The following is a 26462-nucleotide window of genomic DNA, read 5'->3' as shown; positions in this document are numbered from 1 at the left end:
TCAGACAGCAGCTGAGGGCAAACAAATAACCAGAAAGAGACTGTGTGTGTGTGTGTGTGTGTGTGTGTGTGTGTGTGTGTGAGAGAGAGAGAGAGAGGGGGAGAGAGGGAGAGAGAGAAGTTTGAACTTGAACTTTATTCAAAAACTTGACTTGACTTCAGTGACCAAAGATTTTGGTCATTAAAACTGCAGAAGTAGTGTGTAGTTGACACATCAATACACAAGAAAATAGAGAAAAAGTTGTCACATTGGTGCTGACAGCTGACACTTCTGAAAGTAAAAGTGTGTTCTTTATTTAATCTATAGCTTTTAAAACTCAAGATCATTTATTTTACAGAACTTCAAACCCAGATCAGTTCTGTTTTCAATCATATCATGAATGAGTGTGATCAAGTCCAGAGTTCTTTGATCTATATGGCCATCTTAGTTTGGACCAGCTACGATATATTTTATGTTTTAGAAATAATACAAAGTAATAGAAATGGAATAAATAGAATTAATAGAAATGGAAAAAATAAGGACAAAATGATTAAAATCTATTTTAAGAGACTATAAAAACTCTTCAGATCCTAGCCGTGATAGAAACAGTGTTAAAAAATAAACATAGTTATCGTGGTACACGATTATCATTGACAACAAACCCGATTATTGCATTGGTGTCATGTAAAATCTTGTCCTCAACTAAAATGGAGAAAGAGAGAGAGAGAGAGCGAGAGGGAGGGAGGGAGAGGGAGAGAGAGAGAGGGGGGGGGGGGAGGGAGGGAGAGGGAGACACTAAGTGACGGCTGAGCTCCATGTGCGGGCTTGGTGTGTAACCCCGCCTCTCATTTCCCCACCCTTCCCTCCCCTCCTCTCTTTCTACAGAAATACATTGGGCGGGGAAGGCCTGAGGTGAAGTCATTCTGGACCAGGAGCCAGATATACAGGACTGCCACAGAAGAGGTAACCCTGCAGTACAGCAGCATTGCAACTTCAAGACTTCACAGAAGGACAGATCTGAAAACTAAACTCTGCTTTACCCACGCTGAACACACATTCACTCATTCAGCAGTGACTCCAGAGCTCTTCGCTAATTCCAGAGTATCCACCTGTGCACTGCAAACCCTCCCGAAGGTAAGAGCTTTTATCCCTTTCCTATCTTTTCACTTTGGAAGCACAGAGTGTGAAGGCTGATGTTTGGACGAGAGTGGAATTTTTGGATTTGCTCCATGTCAGTTGGAAGGCAGTTCTGAATTTGACTTTGGCGGGAGAGACATGTTATATCTGCTTGGGATGAATGAAAGCACAGGTAGAACATATTCTGATTTTAATGAATGATCTAAAATGTCATTTTATAACATATTTTAATGTATTCTTATGAATACCATTATATGAATATGCAAGACTAAAACAACATGGTTCAGAGTTTAAATACTTTCACAGTTTTTGTGACTGAAATAAAACGCACATATTTTGACCACAACTAAAACACCTATATTAAAATAATATTTGGGGGTAGTGGAGTTAATGCAAACAAATGTATGAATGCAAATCAGTCTCATGTTTAGTATGTATGGATTTAGTAGAGATTAGTATGGATTCTCTCATCTCCGTACATGCAATATGCATGTACTGTATAAAAAATGCATTCCTCCTGTTTTGTGTATTGACCTTTAGAAATTCTGAATAAATTAAAATCTAATAGGACAAAATTGCTAAATTTTGACATTGAAGACTAGACTAGTTTATTAATGGACTTTTTTACCCACTGAACTATTCACATGAGAAAACTCTGAGGCTGATCAGATTTTTTAAGAGTGCAAAATAAATTATTCAAATTATAATGAAAAAAGCAATGCCATAAACGTAACACCAGACTGATGTTTTTCCTTTTGCAGAAATCTGAATAAAAAAAGCTAAATGATGTTGGAGTGGGAGTACTTTACTAGTACTCTAGATAGTATGGAAAGATGTGTATGTTCTTAAACCTCTAAGTATATACCACTAAGTTCACTGAGACCTTGCAGTTCGCCCTCTGATCACCTTCCAGCTTAGCCCTGTGCCTTATCTTTAAAACACAGGCGTTCCTCAAAGCCTAAATCACGGTACGCCCTAACTGACCTTGGATGCCATGCTTTTGTGTTCTTGCACAGGAAAGCGGTTTTGCCATGGAGACACCCGCCCAGAAACGTGCCACCCGCAGCGGCAACACGCCGCTCTCCCCCAACCGCATCACGCGCCTCCAGGAGAAGGAGGACCTGAGCAACCTCAACGACCGGCTGGCCGTCTACATCGACAAGGTGCGCTCGCTGGAGGTGGAGAATGCCGGGCTCCGTCTGCGCATCACCGAGTCGGAGACGGAGATCAGCCGCGAGCTGTCGGGCATGAAGGCCGCCTACGAGACCGAGCTGGCCGACGCCCGCAAGACCCTGGATTCGGTGGCCAAGGAGCGAGCCCGGCTGCAGCTGGAGCTGGGGAAGGTCCGCGAGGAGTACAAGGAGCTCAAGGCCAGGTAGGACGCTCGGCGATCCATCTATGTTTCGCAGTGTAGCGGTTAGCGAACTTGTATCCAGAGGGTTGTGGGTTTCGATCCCGCAGAGGGGCCGCCCCATTTCATCATTACGCAATGTCCTTAACGTATACTGTATTTACGGGTAGTACAAAATGGCAGACACATAAATCACCCTGGATTTTATTTTCCTATCAAATGAAGATGTCATGCAAAATTTTTGCTCACCTACTTTGACATTCCTCTCTGCTCTGGCATTTCCCATGACTTACATGGGTCTGTGTGCAAGAACATAATGTGCATATTTGTATATGTAAATTACACAAAATGTTAAGTGATCTAATGTTATATGAGGGCATTATGAATACCAGAAGCCAGTAGGACTTGGAGTACTCATGCTTGCTGGGTACCTTGTTTATAACTGCAGGCTACTGGCTTGTGCAGTTATAGTTCATTGCTTTCGACTTGTGATGGTATGCCAAATCCATAGTAACATGAATTGCTTGTCCTTGTATATTTGTGTAAGTTAGTGGTAATTTAATTACCCCCGCCCCTCAGTAATTAATGTGACTAACAACTGGGACTGGAGCTAGAGCAGTCCTTAAAAAGGGAAGAAGCAACATCCTCATTACAACAACCTTGCGTGGTCCATTCGGCTGAACACAATTTTACTGGAGCAGCCAGTACAATAGATTATAACAGAACTACTTCTCCTTAATAATAAGGCAACTGCTCTCTGATACAAAAGTGAGGCATGTGATAGAACTGAAAAGCCAGAAACCAGAAAGCCAGCCAAAAAGCCATGAACTCTGGAGAACTTACAGGAACATGTTGCTTTCTTAAATGCTGACACTCATTCTGTTTTGAAGACAATTTGCAGACACAACAGGGTTGTCTAGCCTATAATGCTAATTAAAAAGCTAAACGCTTTAACACTAATTACATCACTCATCTCACAAGAAGCGTTGGGATGGCAGGTATGAATGTATGGTGGGCCAGCTCTGATACAAATGGGGGGAAAAAAACATACATTTTCAATACCTAACAGGAACACTAGCTAACTTATGTGTTTTTGGCTTATGTCGCCACAGTTTTAGCTAGCAGAGACATAAGTCTGCTTTCACTGCTCTAAACAGATGGTATACTGGTCATTAAACATGCAGGTACTTAACCTTTTCATAAACGTGGAGTTTTAACATCACTGCAGATGTTCTCCTCCTTTACCCATTATCCATTGCTATGCGAAGTATTTAACATGTGTGAGAGGTTTGGCATTCTCATACACAGCATTGTTGTGAAGGTACCAAATAACATAAAACCTAGCATCTCTATCATTACTCCTGATGTGAAAATAAAAGTGCAGAGCTGGCCAATGTTGACTAGTACATCACTGCAAAATACTTTGGGTGTGACATGAATTTGTTTTGCCAGTCTTTCTTCACTCATTATTACACTTGTCTTGGGGTTGAGGTTGGAGGTGTGTCAGAGGCAAAAGGGCAGGATCTGTAAACCTGTCAGTCAACTGAGATTGTCACCTTATGCAATGAGTGTGACTACCAGTACCAGAAAATAAATCCTGTGAAAAAGTGATTGTTTGAAGAACATTACTTAATGCTTCTTGTGAAATGTATGACATATTTAAAAGACACTACCCAAAAAAAAAAATTTACCAGGAATGTTGTGAATGAGGAAAATGGTGTGGTTGTAAAGACAACCAGTCCTTCCTGTTACCTCTTGTCCACACATGTACTGCAAAAACAGGCCGACTTTGCAATTCAAAGCTAGTAGGCAATAAACACATTTTTACTCCAAGCCCAGCTACATTCCTCCAGGAGGACATAATGAAAATAAGAGACATCAAAAGCAGCATCCAGAATCAAATGGCAACTTACACAAGAATCTACATGCATTGAAATCTGGATTCACTGCCATGCTGTGGAAGCTATTTTATAGGGATAAATTTGTTTACTTAAAATTATGGAAGTGTATTCTTCATGCTTTTTCTATTTTTTGTGACCCTGTTTGGAATCACCAGTTGAACATTTGCAACAACCTCAGCAGCCATGCAGGAGCTCCGAAGTGAGACAAATGCATACACTTGCATGCAGACAATGGCTGTTTTCACACCACAAGTCCCACATTGCACCACAGTGAAGTGGGTATTAGCCAGTGGATAGGTGGTACTGCACTGACATCCAAGAAACTCACAGGCACCTGATGAACTTGAGATGAGACAAGCCACTTACCCATTCCTGTCCCCAGTGGAAAAAAGCCAATTTGGTCTGCTACCCTGCACCACCAGTCATTGTCAGCTGATGACACGGCTGGCATTGAACCCAGGCTGTAGGGCTAAGCCTGCAGTCAAGACAGACAAGGCTCCCTGCTAAATGAGCCACTCAGGAGACCCATTGAGGTGTATGTTGTGGATAAGAGTGAGTTACTACGGTGACAAATACATTTCATACAAATAGGAATGCTAATTTTGTGGAAATGAGTCATTATTTATGAGTGATTCAAGAAGTAGGTATACAAATTACTGTATATCCTCAAGAATAGTTCTGAAACCAATTGGACCCCATGCTATTTTCCCATTTTGTTAGTTTTTCCATACTAAATTGGCCCAAAATGCATATATATATGCACAATGCTACACAAATAAACTGTGTAAAATGGTGAACATTCTGATATTGGTTAGGAAATAAAAAAATTTGCATCTCATTGCATAAGAAGTATCTGCTCCATAAAGTTGTTTGGGGTCACATAACACTGGGTTCATAATTTTGGATCAGTGTTCCACAGGTATATTGCAAGTTCACAGATCTTTACTTGATCTGGATGGCTCATCCTATTCAGAGTCAATCAGACCAACCAATCCATATACTATTATAGATTAGTCAGTCTGGATGGGATCTCTGTAGTGTTGATAAAGAAGAACCTGCTATTGAAACTATAGGTACTGTAACTCATGATCTGAGTGAAAAGCACTCAAAAGCTAAGTTTAGTGGCAAGATCACATGCATCAGTCAACCACGTGAACTCCATGGAAACACCACAAATGTGTATCCTGCCTGGAGGGATGCCTCCTCTGAACACACCCATCTCGTGTGACACTACGGAAATGCGTCACACCATGCCACGCCACACCACGCCATGGCTACAGCCTCCCCCTCTAATGCCATTGCACCTCTAGCTGTGTGTTTATAGGCTGTGTTTAGTTGCCATGGTGATTTTGAGCCATTTCCACCAGTGTCTGCACGGTGTGACTCAGCAAGGGGGAACAGCGGTGTTGTTTGCACAGAGCAGGTCTCTAGCAGCATTGGAGGAGTTGTGACTTCCCCCTTTCATTTGCTTTGGTCTGAGCCTACTGAATGATCTCTCACATCTGTGTCTTGGATAGCTTTGTGTGGTGTGTTTGAAAGTGTGGTTTATTCATACATTTGTGCATGTAAGAAGTGCGTAACCTGGTTCTGATCCTACAACAGAAAACTAAAATAAAGTGCACTTCCATGTCATTCCTGCAGTCCAAATAAAGTATAGTCACAGTGTTACAGATTTTTATGTCTGTTTTCAATCAAATATTTTGTAATGGGCCAAAATGATTGTCAGCACATAAGTACATACAAAACAATTAATGGGTTTCCTTAGATGTTCACTGGTAGGTTGGTTTCAAACCCCAAGAATGTTCACACTGTATGATATTTCTATTCACTGAATCCATTACCCAGCGTCCTTTGTTTTCCTGTGCAGTCTCTTTGAGGCAGCCGGTAGCAGCTCTGAGAGAGAATCTCATTCCAGGTAAAATCATTTCCTTGTATAATGTAAACACAGAATAATCTGACTCTCTGTCCCAAGTTGGAGTGCTTAAGGAGCTGGGCCTATAACCCTAAAGTTGTATGTTTGGCACCTACAGAGGGGTACTGCCATTCTGTCCTTATGAAATACACTTGATTGATAGAGCTGATGCCTTGTTTAAGGCTTTTCCTAAGTAACTGTAATGATGAAGGGGTGTTGATGAAAGTGCCACATGGTATTTGTGTTTATTATCCTGCTAGGCTTAATTCAAGATGAGATTCTTTTTAATTGCCTGTGGTCTTTGGGTGCAGAGCTGAATAGGTTTAATTGACGCTCGTGGAATAGTGCTAATTAGGTCTTGTTGGGAGTGTTTTTGCGTGCATCGATCTTGTTTGAAGAGTCTCAATTTGTTATTCAAAGCGTTCCTGTGGTGGTGAGATTCTAGCCTAGCAGACTAAATTTGAATGTGTTACACAGTATTCAGTTACAGGATTTCTGTTTATTGCTGTACTTTGAGGTATTCTTCTTGGGATTAATAACATCAGAATAAAATGCTTCCATTTTTGTTTATTACATATATTTTTTTTTTGGTTCAGGGGACATCAGTTCAATTGTTTTCCCTCTAACCCCCTGGAGCATTTAGTACAAATATGTAAATATGTTGAAAGAATAGCATAATCGCAGATGGTTGGAGAGAATCTTGTAGATTTCTGCTATAGAGTGAATGAAGGATCTGTCATCATCTCTTGTGGTTACCCCGTTATCTCTTCAGAGGAGACCTGAAAATGTGAAAGTAAATTAATTGCAGACCTTAGTTCGTTTATTGCCATAGAATAGGTCTTGTATGGAGTTTGTTTAGACTGTAGACAGTTTGCCTTTATCAAAGGGATCATGCCACCACAAATATCAGTTGCTGTCCGTAAGCCAGGCCGATTATAATGGTGCACAGCCACACCCATGCAAAGCCAACATCAAACACCAACCAGGAACCAACCTGTCTCACTATGCCAATATACTTCTTGCCACAAAGTATTGTGGTTTTAACCATACAGTTGCCTCAGCCCCACCCGAACTGCAATGTCTAATCTGTCTGTCAGCTTTGAAACTGGTGCCAAGATGCTTCAGGCCAGTAATCTGGCACCCAGCTAACCTTTCTGTGACGGACCTATCAAGGTTCAGGTCATTAATGGGGATATCTGTGAGTGAAGGTGGTGTACATTACCCCCCTTCTGCTCTGGGTTTAGACCCAGTGAACACTGTAGCATCCTTTCCCAGATTCAAATAGCAAAATGCACAAATAATATACATACTTAAAGGTTATACTTAAATGGTAACAACTGCACAAAGTACCCCCCCAAGTCTGTGCTCACCTCGGTTTGGGTTCAGATGCAGTTTGGGAAATGGAGGCCATTTTAGCCTGTGGTTTTGTGACCATCAGGAAACACAGAAGGAAATATCCTTATCTTAACTGCACTGGACCACACTGCCTCAGGTCAGGGTGTTCATCCATTATTGCTTCCTTTGTATACACCCCTGTCCTAGATAGCTCAGGATCTCCTCTCTATATAAATACAATATTTTCCAGCTGCCCTCATATTCATGGCATCAGTAGACATAGGAAGAGTAAGAATGTATTGGTATATTCATTTCATAAAATATTATTTATATAATTTTGATAGTGTAATGTAAAAAAATCTATCGTAATGAAAAAATTTTTTTCCCATCTTCGTCACTTTAGTGATAGCTTTCATAGTGCTGACAAAATATGGTGGGTCTTATCTATAAATAAGATTATATTTATAAGGCTATATTCATTACCTTTGAAGAAGTGCATGTAAAATGTTTAAACAAGTATGGAGCTCTAGAGAGTTAATGACGTGAATGGCTATTTCTTGCGAATATGGGTGACGATTCATATAATGTGTACTTTGAACAGTAAATATTTTCTATCACCATGGTTTCAGAGAATACACGGGCTATTTTTATCATAGAGAAATCCTAACAATTTCCTGTAGTAATCATCCTGGTTTAAACTAAAACTTACTGTACCATTGTGATGTACAGGCAGAAGAAATTGAAGGAAATGTGAATGTGAGGAACTGACCCATTCAGTTCTGTTTCCAGTTTGTTTGGACGCTCTAGTTGCTAGCCTCTGTTGCAGATTTGTAATGACAGAATGAATCCCCAGTCTCAAATTCATTGCCCTAATGTGGACAAGTGTTGGATGGTTTCTTTAGTAGAGATTATTGTGCTCATCTGTTAGCATCAAAGTCTCCTTTTTGTCTGTTGTTATTGAAGGATGTGACCGATTTCTCCCTAGCATGTGACGGTAATATTCAATTAAGAGCAACTATGTGAAGAATACAGGTATACTGCTTCTCTTATGTCTTACCTGCAGAAGACATGGCATCTGTCTGTTTGATGGGCTCATAAAGATTGTCCTATCTGATGCTTATTGGATGCTGTTAAGCCTCTCAGAGCAGTGGGTAAAGATGTGTGGGAATCCAGAGAAAATGTAGAGATCAGAGCCCAGCTCTAAGGTTCAGTTTCAGCCCTGGAGCAGCTTTCAAGTCTAGTGAATTGACAGCAAGATTTCAAAAGGGCCGGGCACCCTTTGCCATTGCAGAATTTCAGTGGCTTGGTCAGGAAGGCATAATGTTTCAGTCACAGGCAAATGCAGGACCGCCCTAAACATGGCTACTTGCGAGGTTTGAATTTTGGTCAAGTTCCTTGGAAGACTTAACAGTCTATGAGACCTCAAGTAACCGAAACGTTTTCTGGTGGCTGGCTTTTGTTTAGCCTCATTCATTCCAGCCCAGATGGAAACAATCTCACCACCACTTCTCCTTCTGATTTTATAGTCCTACAGAAAGCAGCGTTCAAACAAGGCTGCTCTTATTAACTTTAAGCAGGGAGAAACAGCAGTGAAAGTACAAACATTGCCCCACAGCACAGGGTGCTGAGGCCATAGACCATGAATGTCAGTGACACACACACACACACACACACACACACACACACACCCTGAAGGCGAAGTGTAAACATACCTGAAACCAGAGCTGTATGAGGTGACTAACCTCCTGCGGTCCACCCCGCCTAAGTAATCTCAACAAGACCACGATCGGCATTATTTGTGCTCTTTATAAATATTTCACATTTTTGCACATATTCAGGCACCTTTTTGCTCAATTACCTCACTTGTTACCTCATTTGCTCAATATATCATGTGTAAGAGCCTCAGGAAAGGCCCAACACTCTCACATGGGGTATGAACCTTTAAGCATTTACTGTTGTAAAAGGGAGGGGTCTAATGACTCCATTCTACAGGTGTCATGCAGCAAAGTTGACAAGGCTTTTCAGCAGGGATGTTCCCTCTGATCTGTTTACAGGAATCCGCTCCACCCAGGTGGCCTCGCTCATAGCCATACAGTCATCTGTCCTACACAGGCAGTGTCTTTTATTCGGGCCTGTCAGAACCAGTGGAGGCAGTTTAGCCCCATATGGAGCACTGTTTAGTATTGAGTCAGGGCAGAAAAATGCATCCCACTTTCTAGAACTACCACCCGCAAAATAATTTGGTCGTAGGACCAAAGGGGAGCTGTAAGATTTTGGGGACATAGAAGAAATGCCTGCATTGTGCTAATCTTCTTGAAGTCAGATGGACTTGGGGGCAAATTGAATCCTATTTTGGGACGGAAGGAAAATGCTTGTGTGGGCTATACTCGCTTCACATGACCCTTTCATGAAAGGCACCAGTAATTTAGTGACCCCCCTCCAGCCACAGAACTTTATAGGAGTGCGAGATGGGAAGCTGTGAATGCAGTTCTGGTGCTGGCTGTGTCAAAACTGGGACATCACTGTTACTTGCGATATTAACTCCTGCCAGTGGAGAAAATGTAAGATGGATAAAAACAGCCAGGTGTCTAACATGTACATGACAGAGGCCTGTCTAGTGCCAGTGGGACTGTATTCTGCCGTAGTGGGGGCTAACTTGGAAGGGTTTGGTGTGTGTGTGTGTGTGTGTGTGTGTGTGTGTGTGTGTGTGTGTGTGTGTGTGTGTATGTGCGTGCGTGTGTGTATGCGCGTATGAGTGTATGCATGCGTGCGTGCGTGCGTGCGTGCGTGTGTGTGTGTGTGTGTGTGTGTGTGTGTTTGTAAAAACCAGAGCTGGGATCAGAATTTCCATGGAACTCAATCTGTTCTGGACCAAGCAGAGCTACAGATGAGTCACAGGGCAAATTGCTTTAAGATGGGAGAATTCTACAACCAAACAGAGAGGTTCTTTTCACAACATAAAAAGGGGGTTTGGAGATATGGGAGGAGCCAACTGCAACTTTTGCAACTGGCTTTTTTTACCCTCCAAGAGTTTGTGAAGGTCAAATGCCTGCATTGAACAGGGTGTTTACAGCATTGCTTTTAATTGACATTAAACTGTAATGAATTAAAGTGTGTATTTTTCCAAACCCCTGAATATGTCCAGGTGTTTTACATCAGTAAACATGTGAAACTTGTATAGCGTGTTCATGGCAGCTTCATTAAGAAACTGATTAAAAGTCATGGTTTGTTTCTTTTAACCTTTCAGGTCCATTTTTAACAAAGCATTTGTCAAACTTTGTTTTAATCTTAAAACAGACTATTAAAAAAACATACATCATTGGCCTGTTTCTCCACAGGTGTTCTCAACAACTTCGATGTTAGAGAGCCATGCTCAAATTTGTGGGGGCCTTGTAATCTCATATTTACATCATAGTTTTAATGTCAGATTGCATTATGGTGTTTGCAGTCTGATAGTGATTAGTTTCTGTGTGCAATGCAGACGGCATATCTGAAAGACAGCTGCCTTTGTGCATGTGCCACATGGAACATCTTGCTCAGGGTCACCAGCAAAACATGAGGTGCATGAGGTGCCCGATCTCAAACACATTTAGTCTATGTCCAACAAGACAAAGAGTCTTCTCCAAGGTGGAGGTTTCAACACCTTGGTTAAAATGGACAGACTACAGCGCACCCTCGGACGGCCTAAGACATAAACTCCCCAGACCGCCGCACGGTGCTGCCTCCTGTGTCGTGGCGACTCTGCAGTCAGGGCTCACGTGGCATTGCCGTGTGGTGTAGCGTGAGACCGAGGCCCTCCGGCCTCCACCCCGTGCACTTTGGTGCAGCGCCAGGGCACTAATGCAAAACTCCACATCTACAGTATGCAGCCTGGCACAAAGGCTCCCCAAACTGAAGGCAGCTGGACCACAACGAATGCAAAAAGTAATGCCTGCATATGCGTTTGATTAGGTCTGACATTAACTGAACATTTCCAGCTTTTGCCCTTGGTTATACATGTTGTATATGCAGTATGTTTATATTGTGCTGCATAATTCACAGCACATTACTAAACACAGCACCAAAAGCCTGGCTTTACAAGCTCCAGTCGCTGGACACCCCTCACTCCTTATACAGGTACATTTATGAAAATGAACATGGACATTCTCAGGCCTATATTTAGTCTCACTGCAATGCAATTGATCACTTGCTTTAGTTACTCAAAGATAATGTTTAAGGACAAAGGACATTCTACATGTGTTTAAACATATTCCACTGAAACCGAATTTGCAGCCTTTTGAATATGATGGTGTCTATTGCATTGTGTGTGTGTGTGTGCGCGTGTGTGTGCGCGCGCGTGTGTGCGTGTGTGGTTTGGTGCTTAGAGCTGAATGAAATTTTATTACTGAGCACACCAAGCTGACTCTCTTCAGTAAACAGAATGTGAGTACATCAGGAACATATTTATTTGCAGTTACAATTCATGCTTGTTTTTTTTTTTCCTTTTAAATGAAGACTCTGAAAATGAAGCCTGGTGCACAGCAAGAGTGTAAAGGTTTCAAAATAAGGCTTGTAATTGGAAATTCTTCCTTTGCATTTTTTATTTTCAAATCAAATCTGTCTGGCATATGGAAACAATCAAATATGCTCACAAGCCTTATTTATCCAGAACAATGCTGTTATTCACACAGAAGTTTCCATACAGATACTTGTGGACTGCAGCTATACAATGCATCCCTTTTTCAGATACTTCCTAAGCTGTTTCTTATCTAACATGGCAAATCTTATCTGGACAATGCACAGTGCTTTTACTAACAAAGCCTCAACAGGTACAGTCCCCAGCCAGTCTTTTCTTAACGTGTGAGTGAATCACACTCCGCACGTGAATGAGGGACCACACCCAGCTGTGTGCTCAGTGCTGAAATGCAGGAAGGACCATCAGCAGGATAGTGCCCAGATAGGGATATGGCTCTATAAGACTCAGGTCTTTGCTCATATAAGCTGTGAGTTCTATAATAGATGTAAGTAAATAAGTAAAATAACCTTTCAAACAGGTGAAAAAACCATTTCTCAAAATGCAAATGCTGAACTTTACCAAAATCCTTGGACATATAATACATACCCAAGGACTGTTCTTAATCTTGCCATTTACTCAGCCTGCACCAAGAAGTTGTTCAGGAAGCCACTGTCTAAGATTATTTAAATGTTCAAAAGCTGTTTTGCAGAGGCATTGAAGTGACTTGTAAACCTCTCAAGCTCTTTTCCTGAAAGAGAATTTTTTTTGTTTGCTCTCGAATGGAAAGACAAACAGTCTCAACCCCGGAACTACTGATGCAGAATTCTCAGCTCAAATTCTCAGCCCCCTGTTTGGCTTGTTAAAGCTGTTAACCAGTGCAATTCCTTTTACTAAAGACTTTGGTGCCGGCAGTTCCATCTGGGCGGATCTGGGCGGATCAAAGATGGGAATACCATTTCTGTCACGGCATCTAAGACGCATCAAAGAAGTGCATAGGCATCTTTCCAAGACCCAGTGCCCCAAGTGGAAAAAGCAGCTATCTCTGCAAACATATTGTTTTACGGACACTGTGGATTGCCCAAGTTTTAGGTTGGTTACACTCCAACAGCAGCACAATAACATACCTCTAAATCACATGCTCATTGTGTTTTCAGTCCCAGAAGGCACTGGGAGAATGTTTATGTGCCAGCCAGTTCGGCTCCCTTTATGGTTTAATATTTGGGATATTATGTTATAGCGAGAGTTGTCCAACTTATTGGGAAGAGCGGCCTTTGTGATGTGAATCATTATACTATTACAGCATGACAGGAAAGTTATGACTAACATCTGCCCAAAGCAGTCTAGTCTAATGTGTATGGTGAAAATACCGTATCTCTGTTGCTATTGGAGATCTGTGTTTGTTTACTATTTGAATAATGTGAATGAAGATAATGTGACTTCTGTTAATATCTGTGCTAATCTATTCATAGTGAAATGGTAGTACAGATCAGATAACAGACACAGCTACCAACCATAACATGCAAAAAAATCCAATATTTAGCTCATATATTCCAACACAGCACCATTAATTGAAAATTGGTCAGAATTATACATGTGCAGATCCTGTTGCTGCATAGAAACATAGAAACTGGATTTTTTTAAATAATTATTGAGTTTCTTGAGTTTCTTGGTTGTTTTTTAAACAGTTAATTTTTGGGTAGAAGAGAGGCACTGCCTAAACAATGCACAGCATAAGTACAGTTTCAAGGACTTTAAAATGTTTTGAAGTGCAAGCATCCTGTATCCTAGCGATAGGTTCTGACATGACTCCCATACGCGTACATGACACGCCTGGGCCCCAGTCCTGGAAAACACACGGTCTGTTTCTGAGTTCACTTTCCACTCTAAAAAGCATGGACATTCGTCAGGTCTGGGTCTGGTATTTCACGTAGTAAACTAGGGAGACCCCGGCGGTGCATGTGTAACTTATTCCAATGCTTTCGCACAGGAAACTCCCTCTAAAGTCTGCTAAGTGCGAGCTAACAGGAGGGAGGGGGTGAGTTAAAAATAGGGAGCTGACAGGGTGTTGGGGTGCCCCCCGGTAATGACTGTGTCAGGGAAGTGTGTTTTTGCTGTGAGTCATTGCAGGATCTGTGCTACGTGTTTCCCTGTGCTGGCCAGACAGGCGGAAGAGCAAGCAGTCAATAAACTAGAGCGTTCCCCTTCATGGAAAGGAATCTCGCATGTACAGGAACGAGAGGTGTGTGTGTGTGTGTCTGTGTGTGTGTCAGTGTATGTATGCATGTGTGCGATTTTTCTGTTTGTATTTGTATGTGTTTCCAAGTGTGTGTGTGCGCGCATGTGGGTGCATTTGCCAGTTTGTTTGTCTGTGCATGTGTAAGTGCATGGGTGTCTGGGTGTGTGTGGGTTGGGAGAGAGAGCGAGCAAGTGAATGAATGCAAGATGGTATGCACACTTCTCTCTCCCCAAATAGCCCATTTGACTCAAATATTTTTAGTTTTGATCCAGTTGACCAGGTCAACTGCCAACAATATCACCGCAAAATGATGCAAGGATATCACAGTCCTTCAGATTCCATTTGCATGCATAGTGACCTGCATGTTTATACAGCATGAGGCTGGCACTGCACACTGCAAGAAGTCAGTCATCCCTTTCCTCCCCTCACCCTGCGCATACCAGGAAGCTCCGTTTACATTTTTCAGTGGAAATATTTGATCCGCCTTTGCTTTGTATTGGCTTGATCGTTTTGGATGGAACATGTCTCTGCTTAGTTTGGTCTCTCCTTGAACCTCAGTATACAGTTGAGCGTGAAGTACATTTCAAGGGGTGAAGTACATGGCAGAGGTAAGGACAGGCAGGAGTAGGGAAGAGGTAGGGAAGAGGTGGTCTTGTGTGTGGCCCCTGTTGGTGCCTCTTAAAGTTTGTTGTTGTTGGCTGGAGTGCTCAGTTTGTCCTGGAGGGCCCCAGTGTTTAAAACTTTGTGTGGGCACCCTGTGCTACACATCCGCAGTTCAGATCCCCCCTGGGACGCTCCTCTGATTACTCATTTTGAAGTCCCAGCATTTAATCAGTCCACTGTAAACCACAGTGGAATGCCAGGCAGGGCTGGTGACTAAGTCTTTCCCCGCTCCCCTCCCCTCAGATCTCATTATATATCCAATAAGTAGCTGTGTGAGCACAATTCCACTTCCCTGCTTCAATTATCTCTCCCCAAAAAATGGAAAGGGGGGGGGGGTTTGCCAGATTTAGGTGCATAGACCAGCCAGCTCGGGCCTCGTTGCCATGGAAACGCCACAGCAAAAACAACTGGGCCTCTGCCTGCTTGCGGCTTCCATGGACGTCACAGCGAAGGACAAAGGCATCGATGAGTCACACGCGATGGAAACTCGGCCGAGGCTCTCCCGTGTTCCCCCTGTCCTTTCCAGCAGTTAGCAGAAGTTAATCACACCCAGCTTGCTGCCTCTCCAGCCATTTCATTTTAAAAGGCCAATATCTGTGTGTAATTTCAAAGAACCTTCAAACAAGCACAAGTGAAATCATGTGACAATGAATGCAAACAGTGAGGCATTAACATTTTTCAAACTTACTGTTATATTAGTGCCTCTCCCAGGAGTGTTTGGATGATACTGTAAATGGACTGATATCAAAACAAATCTCAAACAATAGCAATGTCAGGGTATAATACTTGTCAACACATAATTGATGGTATGCATCCAGTGTATGCAAGCAGTATTTTTTTATCCATCAGATGCAGATAGTGAAATGTACTGTATTATGAATGCTTCCACGACATGCTGAAGACACATTTGTAACATTGTAGGGTTTGCCTTGGGATATATGTCCTTATACAATGTCTGTCAACATCTGAGTTATAATGAGTGGTAATCACACAGGATTAATGTCTTCAGGCTGAGTGGATCTGTGTAACATTACAAACCAGTCTGGAGAGCAGGCTAACAACAGACTCCGGTTCTGTGTCAGGCTTCAGCTTGCATGGGCACACCTTAAGGATGAATGTCTTACTGACATTACGAGACTAAACATTGCAACACGGCCCACTTTTGGAACGTCTGCAGCGCATCACACCCCATGCATTCCAGCTCAGTGTTTACGAACAGCATGCACAGAATGTTCACTGTTTATGGCATCCATTACTCCTGTAGCATACTGGTACATAGCTGCCTCCCTCACATGCAGTTTATTTGATCAAACCCCTTTTACATCAATACCATCTGTGCCATGGCCCAGGTTTTAAGTGGTTTCAATGTGACACACACCAAGAATCTCATTATGCTTGATGAAAACTTGATGCAAACATTGGCATTGATTGTCCTTTGGACACAACCATACACAGATGATTACTATCATCACAGAAATGCCTTTGAATATAAGTCCCATTCATTTCATTGTCATTAATTTTTAGCCCCAGACCCATACGCAGTGTGCTTTTTGGCAACACATTGTCACACCATAGTGCAATCACTGTTAAAAAAAAGAAAAGAAAAAAAAGTACAGCATGATGTAGTGTGCAGGTGTGTGTGTGTGTGTGTGTGTGTGTGTGAGTGAGTGAGAGAGAGAAAGAGAGAAAGAACCCAAGTCAGACTGCACTAGACAATCTCTCTCTCTCTCTCTCTCTCTCTCTCTCTCTCTCTCTCTCTCTCTCTCTCTCTCTCTCCCTCTCCCTCTCCCTCTCCCTCTCCCTCTCCCTCTCCCTCTCCCTCTCCCTCTCCCTCTCCCTCTCCCTCTCCCTCTCCCTCTCCCTCTCCCTCCCTCTCTCTCTCTCTCTCTCTCTCTCTTTCTGTCTCACTCTGCATCTGCCACACCCTCAGATGCACTTCCCCCAATTGTCAGACACATAACGACTCTGTGGTCCGCTTCCTGGAGCAATGACATCTGGAAAAAACAAACAGAGCACGCTCACATGTCCTCCCAACAACAGGGCCACACGGCCTCACAGCTTTCACATTTCCCGCCTCTGTCCGCTGGACCCCATCCATGTTGCCCATTAGCGCCATTAGCTCCTCTTCCAAGGCACCTTCATTCAGGCCTGCTCTGAAACCGTTAAATGACCCAATGAAAGACTGAATACCCACAGGCTCAAAAATGAAGTGGCTTCCCCATCCATATCCCTCTATAAATTAGGAGTTTTCTGCCTAACTGTACTTTTTTTCCATCAGGTTGCCTAAATGAATAATGAGTGTTGATTAAGAGCACCTACAGCTATTCCCAATGTACTTGACATTAGCTTAGCTTAAAATGGTCATTACAATGCAGTTTTAAATTAATTCAAAATTTTCTGGGCAGTATAAAAAGGTGGTATTTAACAACTAGCTCCAGGGAAAATGTTTTGTTGGTTCAGGGCTGAAAGGCTTAAGACAGAATTCACAAGGCGACACCCAGACACAGAGACAGGGTGTGTCTCCCAGAAGCTAGCTAGCAGGGGGGTAGGAAGGGTGATAAAGTTTACTCTTTAACTGTGGTACTTAAGCTGTTAAATTATCTTTTAACATGTAATGTTTTTAAAAAATTGGAATTGACACAGCCTTCAATGAACCCATGCCGTAGTGGTCAGCCTGCAAATTAAAAAAGGCTCTTAACAACTGAGGCAGTCTGGAGGCTAATGTTTACTTCGTAGTGGAACTTTAGATCAGTATTTAGCTTTTTCCATCTTACTTACTCCAGTCATTCAGTATGTGAAAATGAACCCCCAGTGAAGGTGTTTACCATGTATACACCAACTAATTGGCTGAGTTATAAATACTGCCCACATCCAGCTAAAACACTTTCTCTTTTTCCCATAGACCAATTCTAGTTGCCACTGTGGTGAATTGCTACTGACAAGCTGTTTTACATTGGTTGCCAAAGACTTCTCCCTTCATTCCAAACTGTTTTTCATGTAAAGCAAGGCTGGGTACAATTGTATACTTGCCTCAGGTGAATGTGTGCTTCGCTGCAGAGCTTGGCAGAGGATGGCTAACCACAATCTCATACTAACAGTTTGTGCATTGATCCTCTATCCACTAGCGTTGCTATATTTAACATTATACAGTATGGGTGGTGTAAAAGAAGAGTTAACTCCTATGGAGGTTAATGTGGTCAAAACTGCAAGTACCCCAGCTGGATAATGGGATAGGGACTGTTACCTCCATAATAACACTCTTGATCTCAGGGAATGTCATTAGCCCCTTCACCTCTTTAATGTACTGCTCCACATATTTCTGCACAGCTGTCCCAACAAAATGGCTTATTGTAAGTCTCTAGCGAGGACCTTATCTTCAGTACTGATGCAGTGCACCTCACAGCTGTTCATGCAGTTCTCCATGAATAACCCAATGATGGAAAGCTTCACAGCACTGCTTGAGCCAATAGAATGTTGTTTTACTGATGTGTACATTTGGCAGCACCAAAACCTGGGACGCACCACCCATGTCTCCACACCATCAGGAAGCCCACTCAGATGAATGAGTTTCACAAAGTGTTACTGGCTACAGAGCTTCCAAAATCATCAACCAATAGCATGCATTGCTGTTGACGTTTTGAAAGTTTATTGTGGCAGAGTGTAACCGTGTGCCCCCTATTTCCTCAGAAACACTAAGAAGGAGGCGGACCTGGCCGGAGCCCTGGCTCGGCTGAAGGACCTGGAGGCCCTCCTCAACTCCAAGGATGCTTCCCTGACCACGGCGCTGGGGGAGAAGCGCAGCCTGGAGGGGGAAGTGCGCGACCTGAAGGCCCAGCTGGCCAAGGTGACATTATCTATGCGATTTGAATAATTAAGTTGCTCTGTGATTAACATGAACCAGTCAAAGCATCTTGGCCTGCTCGTTTAAGCACTCTGATTGGTTTTAGGAAGATGATCTAATAAATGAAGGTTTGGACTAAAATGGTGAAGCGGTTCTGTGTAGCTTGACATTACTCAGAAACAATACAGTAATGCTGAAGAGATGAGTGCAGGGCAGAGCAGGGCAATTCAGCATAAGCTCTATGGGATGGTTCAGTTTAGACTGAAGTTCTGAGGTGTAATGCAGGCTCTAGCATCATTTCCGGGTCTCACTGGTCATCCATTGAGTTACTCTAAGTTCTGTGGAAGTATTGTGCTTCCTGGCTGGAATTTCCCTATGGACTGAGAAAGAGCTGGGAGGCATGGCTGGAAAGCCCAGTCCTGTGGTTGTTAGCTTTGGTCCTGGAATTCCTTTGGTTGTTTGTTATTCCAGCCAGTTCCTCTCCACCCATACTAAATCTTTATCTCTGTGTTTTCAATGTTTTATATTCATATCATTAATAAACATGGTTCAAGTTTATAACCCAATTATTTAGTTGTCAACTGGACAAAATCCAGCAGTCATTTTGATGACCAGGGTGAACCTGCTTTTGACTGAGCTTTCATGTCAGATTCAAATTCAGCTTTGAAATCTGTAACTATAGACACTCACTAAGTGGGTTGCTATTGGAGGACAGCTGTTCAAGGGTTAACATTTCAAACTGTGGCCTGCAATCCTGCTGTTTTTCCTATAGTAATTGAGGGGGACCTTTAATGGAATGGAAAAGTACCATCACAGAAGCACTCAATGCAGCAGATTTTTGTGTAGCCCTACCATTTTGTTGCAAGGGGAACTATTGCAGTTCTTTTACAAGGTGTTAATGGACAAAGGGTGATTAAAACAGGCAAATCACATGTTTTTGAACAGTCAGGAGGTATAACAGTTAGGCACTAGGGCCAGAACCAAAGGGCTCTGTACAATATACTGTAATAAGGGTTATTACATTTCAGATGAGATTTAAGCAGCACCTTAAAATAAATGTTGAAAATTAGAAGGCGGATTCTTGGCAGTGGATATAGCAGTAAATTAGTGTTAAGTTATAGTCTAGTCTTGTCATGGCAGGCCTTCAATGGGTGGGGGTGGCTCCCATTTTAAATCTGTGTGTATCTGCTTGCACATTTGTATATGTGTGTATGTGTGTATATATGCCTGTGTCTGCAAGCATGTGTGCATGTCTGTGTTTGTGTGTGTATACACATACGTGTGTGCGTGTGTGTGTGTGTGTGCACGTACATACACGCTTGTGTGTGTGTGTGTGTGTGTTTGTGCATTTATGTGTGTGTGTGGTGCCCACTCTGACCCTGCTGTGCGCTGCGTTTCTGTGGCAGCTGGAGGGCGGCCTGGCCGATGCCAAGAAACAGCTGCAGGATGAGATGCTGAGGCGGGTGGATGCTGAGAACCGCATCCAGACCCTGAAGGAGGAACTGGATTTCCAGAAGAACATCTATGCTGAGGTCAGTCCCTCTGCTCCCAACACCCACCAATACACCTCACCTTCATCGTACTGAGGTCAGTCTGTCTGCCCCCACCACCCACTAATGCTGCATCTATATCATACTGAGGTCAGTCTGTCTTGCCCCAAGGTCCACTTACACCCAATCTATACTGTATGGAGGTTAATAATCAAAGTAATAACCTCAAATCAAATCTGTTCTTACAATAAGCCATAAGTATAAAAATAACTATAATAATGATGCTCTGTGGGTTTTGACACTCACAGCCCTAGATCTGTTTGGAACAGAAGTAATCGTGGGCAATCTGGCATTGTGTTACCAACTTTCTTTGTAAGGCTCTGCTGTGCTTGTGGGATATGCTGTATAAATGCACAGTATCGTTCTTAGACTGTGATGGCTCAACTGATCATTTCAGTTTCATACCTTGAAATAAAACAGGTGGATTCAAGGTGTGGAGTCGAACACAGCATTGACTCAAAGTCAGATATACAGTATGTGTGCAAAAAAAAGACACATGCATATGGGCACGCATGTGCGTGTACGTACACACACGCACACACGTGCACACACACACACACGCACACACACGCACACGCGCACACGCACGCACACGCACGTACATGTACACGCACACACGCACGCACACGCACGCACACGCACGCACACATGCACACACGCACGCACACACACGCACACACACGCACACACACACACACCCGCACACACACGCACACACACACACACCCACACACACGCACACACACAGCACACCCACACACACACACGCGCACACACACGCACACACAGCACACAGATGCACACTGCACACAGTCAGATTCTTACCATGTCCACCTGTCCCTGGTCCCTCAGGAGCTGCGGGAGACCAAGAGACGCCATGAGTCCCGCATTCTGGAGGTGGACAACGGCCGGCAGCAGGAGTTTGAGAGCAAGCTGGCGGAGGCACTGATGGAGATGCGGGCGCAGCATGAGGAGCAGATTAAAATCTACAAGGATGAAATCGGGAAGACCTACACGTCCAAGGTACCTCATCCACCTGCCGTCCAGATCACAGGTTGCAACAACATCAGTAAACAGCATTCTGTTCAGCAAACAGTTCAGCAAGAGCACTTTAAAGGCAGGTTTAGCTCACCAGCACCAATTCAGAGGTGACACATTGGGTTCCATGCATTTTAACTACATGTAACTGTGCAACCTTTGCAATTATTTTTCACCAAGGTTCTGTCAACATCATAGTTTAGATCTGTTTGAGTCACTTTGTGAGATTGCAAATGTGATCTATATTTCATGCTCTTATCAGGAAGTCAATTTCATGAGAAATTTGTGTTTTTTCTATAGAATTAGATAACGTAGTACCTCGGCTGTACATACTGAAGGCTGTGGGCTGTATAGCTCAACCTTTCTGCCAAAGCACTGTTGCATTAGCACTTGGTTGGCACTGAGCATGCTCCACCCAGCCCCTCCTAAGCCACGCCCCTTTTGCTCATGTGTCTGGCAGCTGGAGAATGCACGTCAGTCCGCCGAGAGGAACAGCCACCTGGTGGGCGCAGCCCACGAGGAGCTGCAGCAGACCCGCGTGCGTCTGGAGAGCATGTCTGCCCAGCTGAGTCAGCTGCAGAAACAGGTGGGCGTTTCCTCACTGCCAAACGCAAACCCATCATACTTCTGATTACGCGCTGATGCTGGATCACTGTCAGTTCTAGTTACATATAATGATCTCCTCATTACCTTGGTGAGGGGCCACAACATTGAGGACGCTTAAATGCTCACTGCATGTATACATTATAGGTGATTAAATAGATGCAGTCTGTTATTTGTCATTACAATTTTCTGAGGGCTTCATTATAAACTATATTTTATGATAATGGCAAAGTTAAAAGATGCCAACCTTTGATTCAGTTCTGAAATGGATATCAGTGAGTTGAGAATCCAGACTGAAGTTGGGTATGCTGATCTCAGATCAGTTAATCGGGGCAGTGACAAATGTTTCAAATAATACCGGACCAGCTAATTGTCTTGAGGCATCAATAAAGAAGTGAGCAGGAAGTATTTCGATGGGACCTGACACATCTCGATCCCCCCCACTGTAGCTGGCGGCGCGTGACGCAAAGGTCCGGGAGCTGGAGGAGGCTCTGTCCCGGGAGAGGGACACCACCCGCCGGCTCCTGGCGGACAAGGAGAGGGAGATGGCCGAGATGAGGCAGCGCATGCAGCAGCAGCTGGATGAGTACCAGGAGCTGCTGGACATCAAGCTGGCCCTGGATATGGAGATCTGCGCCTACAGGAAGCTACTGGAGGGAGAGGAGGAGAGGTGAGAGCAACACATGCATAGAGACAGCCACGTATTTACACAAACACAGACAGAGACATCTGTGTGTACACACACACACACACATACACACACACTCTCTTACTAAGGGAAATATGCCCCTGCACGATACTGCTTGTCTTTATCTCTCCTCTCAGGCTCGTCTAAAATGTGCCCTCCTCTTTTTCCCCGCTCCTTCCCTGCCCTGTCCCTAGGCTGCGCCTGTCCCCCAGCCCCCCGCCGACGCGTGTCACCATGAGCCGCTCGTCCGGTTCTGGCACTCACACCCGCGTGGTCAACTCCAGCGGCCACAGCTCCTCCGCCAAGAAACGCCGCCTCAACGACACGGACAGCGAGGCCTCCAGCACAGCAGGGGGCACTGTGGCGCGCACCCGCATCACTCAGCAGGCCACCGCCAGCGGCCGTGTCACTGTGGACGAGGTGGACCTGGACGGGAAGTTTGTACGGCTCAGCAACAAGGCTGACCAGGTGAGGGGGGGTAGGGGTGAGACAGATGAGAGGGGTCAGAGTCAGAGACTCTTAAACAGAAGACTGTCAGCTCTTTGAATCATCTGTCTTGACTACTTCTGTAGTTCTGCTTGAAAATACAAGGCTGTCCTTTGTGTGTTTGCTAGGAATGTTCCGGGTTTTTTCCCATTAAATTTAAGCATATAGTGCATATAAGTGTATAGAGATTGCTTCATCTACAGTACTAGATGAGTCCTACCCTGTGTTACTGCAGAGCACCAGACCTAATACAGGTATGTGGTCTTTCTGCTCTCTCTCTCTCCCAGGACCAGCTCCTAGGTAGCTGGCAGCTGAAGAGACAGGTGGGCTCTCAGGCTCCCATCGTCTTCAAATTCCCCCCAAAGTTCACCCTGAAGGCCGGACAGAGTGTCACAGTAAGTTCAGCTACAAAAACCGCCCCCGCTGCTCTCAAGGCAGACACCAATAAGTGTTCCACAGCATTATAGGCTGTGACAGGTATAAAATCTGCACACTTTTCATGTACTATATCAGATACTGATATCAGAGTCTCTGTAAGTGTAAATGTCACGATTCTAGATGTTATTTATTAGGTTACAATGATTGCATTGCATTGCCTTATTGTCATTTAGCAGACACCTTTATCCAGGGCGACTTACAATTTGTATCCATTTATACAGCTGTATACAACTGTGCCATTATGTCAGCAGTAGCTTTAGCCTGGATGCAGCGTTGACTCTTGTGTTCTTCTCCTTTTCCCCCCTGTGCACTCCAGATTTGGGCAGCCGGGGCCGGTGGCACCCACAACCCACCCTCTGACCTGGTTTGGAAGGGCCAGAACTCCTGGGGCTGTGGGGACATGTTCCAGACCACCCTGATCAGCGCCAATGGAGAGGTGGGCAGCCCTGTTACATGTCTGATCTGTGCTCAGATCATGTAAAAACAAATTATGGACTACACTGTAAATCACTAGACCTCATATGGATATGAACAATAAGAGCAAAGTGTGATTTCTGCATGGAACTGACTTTCTGTCCTCTTCCCTGTGCAGGAGATGGCAATGAGGAAGGTTACGCGCGTGCTGTTCCAGGATGATGATGATGATGATATGGTAAATAAAGCTGTCTGTCTCATGTGTAATGAAGGAAGGGAACTAGGTGAAGGAGACTGGGAAGAAGGATGCAACTGCTGAATGCTTTTTTGTTAGACTTTTATAGCACCCTGTCCATGTTAACACAGTACAGAAGCCGCTAGACAACACTAAACACACTAAACACTAAACTAGACTATATTTTTACGTGACCGAATAGTTAAAGGACTCCAAAAGGAAAAAAAAATGTATTTGTGCTGACCACACTTACAGTATCATACTCATTTTCACCTGTATTTCTCTTGCCTAAAAACTGGCCACTGCTAACACTGCTACCAGGAAACTTCTTTCCGCTGCCACCAGGAAACTTCTTTATAATGCTTATCGCCATCTGCAGGAGGAAAATACAATGTTTCTCTGTTCAAAGTGCTTCTCTGTCTCCCTTTGCAGGAGAAAAGTGGAGTGTTTCCCCACTGAAAGCATGTCTCTCTGTCTCCCCCTGCAGGCAGCGCACAGCACTTGCGGTGACAGTGAGTACAACCTGCGCAGCCGCACAGTGATCTGTGGGTCCTGTGGCCAGCCTTCCGAGAAGACAGGAGGCTGCTCGATGTCTGCCAGCTCGGGAGTGTCCAGCGCCTCCGTGTCACGCTCCTTCCGCAGCACTGGCGGGGGAATCCCAGAGGGGCTGATCTCCCACTCCTACGTGGTGGGCAACAACATGCGCCGGCAGGTAGGTTCGCTGCTACAGAACCAGCAGAACCATCTGCATAAGCAGCAGAGCTCTGAATCCTAGAACAACAGAGCAGTGTTCCCTGGTGACGGTACAGTGAGGGTTCATGAAATACAAAATGGGTGGGTCTACCATGTAATCAATGCTTTGTCTATTTGAACCAATCGTAGTGTTTTGATACAGAGAGAAAAGTTGTTTGATTGGTTCCTATGAGTGAGTGACTGACAGCACAAGCTTCACTATAACATTGCTATTGTTTTCCAGCCCTTGCCCTGAAGGCACCTGGTATTTCCCTTTCCGATCCAGTCTCAAATAATTATAATAAAAGTAACTAGGTCTAAAATAATTATAAATGATTCAGTTAATTATTTAATACTGATCTGTAGTCTACTGTTAATTCTTTATCTGCTGTTGACATTTTGTGCGTCGAAATAACAATGTTGAATGAACAACTTATTAGTATTAGCACCTTGAACAAATTACATGCAGCTGTCTCAATTAAGGGTAATTAGCTGTCCAATTAACAGTTTTATCTCCCACTACACACCTAATTACTCCTAATTAATAAAGCTAAATGCCTGTCTCAGTTAGTAATTGTGAAGAGACTCAAATAAATTTAGATAATTCACAGAAGCCATAGAACACTTTGCTACATACTGTATAGATAAATCCATAATGCCATCCTCCAGATTACAGAGTTACAGCTTGGGACAAAGTTAAAATGTGGCACACTGTATGTTTTTAATCATGTGAAGTTATACCACAAAGCTTTATTAATAAGCTGCAAGCACTAAATAGTTAGAAATGGAAAATAGCCCATGGCTGTCTTGTTAGCTTCCAGTTTATAATATGATCTGACACAATGGCTTGACATAAATCTAAATAGACAATAAGGTATTTAGTGTACTGGGAATATGTGTTGAATATGATTTTGTCATGTTACATGCATACCCCAGTACAGTGATACGGTCACACATTCTTACTGCTGTTATCCCCACTATTGTCAGGGGGTGTGATTATCTGTGATGGCTCCTTTAACATGAAAAGCCTCAAGACACTCCAGCACCATCAACATGGATTACACTACTATTCACATATATATGCATATATATACAAACACATATGCATACACTTGCACGTCCACATGCGCGTACACACACACACACACACACACACGTATACATATATGTAGAAACCTGGAACCATGTTTGAACAGTGTTTTAGCATTCCTTCCTGACGCTCCTATCTGCTCCCCCCACAGGCTGGCCCCAGAGCAGAAAACTGCTCCATCATGTGAACAGGGGAGCAATCTGACCAGGAAGAGAAACATTTCACATCCTGGAATCCTGAAGAAGACAGGAATTGGCCTTTTTTTTTTTTTTTTTTTTTTTTTTTACAAAGCAAAGGAGTATTTCCATATTTTCAGTTTTTTCTCCATATGTTTGAGA

General features: G+C 43.6%; 1 protein-coding gene across 1 annotated transcript; it reads left to right on the top strand.

The window, feature by feature from the left end:
• The first annotated feature begins 913 nt into the window (after positions 1-913).
• LOC118796352 (lamin-A-like) lies at positions 914-26407 on the top strand. Its single transcript, XM_036555189.1, has 13 exons — positions 914-1113; positions 2133-2491; positions 18697-18853; positions 20257-20382; positions 21253-21423; positions 21899-22024; positions 22491-22711; positions 22924-23197; positions 23503-23610; positions 23970-24089; positions 24246-24305; positions 24790-25014; positions 26276-26407. Exons 2-13 carry the CDS (start codon positions 2148-2150, stop codon positions 26309-26311), a joined length of 1968 nt encoding a protein of 655 aa, XP_036411082.1. The 5' UTR covers positions 914-1113; positions 2133-2147; the 3' UTR covers positions 26312-26407.
• Positions 26408-26462: the final 55 nt, after the last annotated feature.

The sequence above is a fragment of the Megalops cyprinoides genome, chromosome 21 (assembly GCF_013368585.1).
Source record: "Megalops cyprinoides isolate fMegCyp1 chromosome 21, fMegCyp1.pri, whole genome shotgun sequence".
NCBI classification, from domain to species: Eukaryota; Metazoa; Chordata; class Actinopteri; order Elopiformes; family Megalopidae; genus Megalops; species Megalops cyprinoides.
This window is presented reverse-complemented; position numbering and strand designations above follow the sequence as displayed.

What these genes read in the sequence shown, in the direction of transcription:
- LOC118796352 (XM_036555189.1), top strand. Translation starts at nt 2,148, where the DNA reads ATGGAGACACCCGCCCAGAAACGTGCCACCCGCAGCGGCAACACGCCG. An exon ending in CTGGAGGGAGAGGAGGAGAG is followed by an intron (nt 22,712 to 22,923) that starts GTGAGAGCAACA and finishes CCCTGTCCCTAG; the next exon opens with GCTGCGCCTGTCCCCCAGCC. An exon ending in TGATCAGCGCCAATGGAGAG is followed by an intron (nt 24,090 to 24,245) that starts GTGGGCAGCCCT and finishes TTCCCTGTGCAG; the next exon opens with GAGATGGCAATGAGGAAGGT.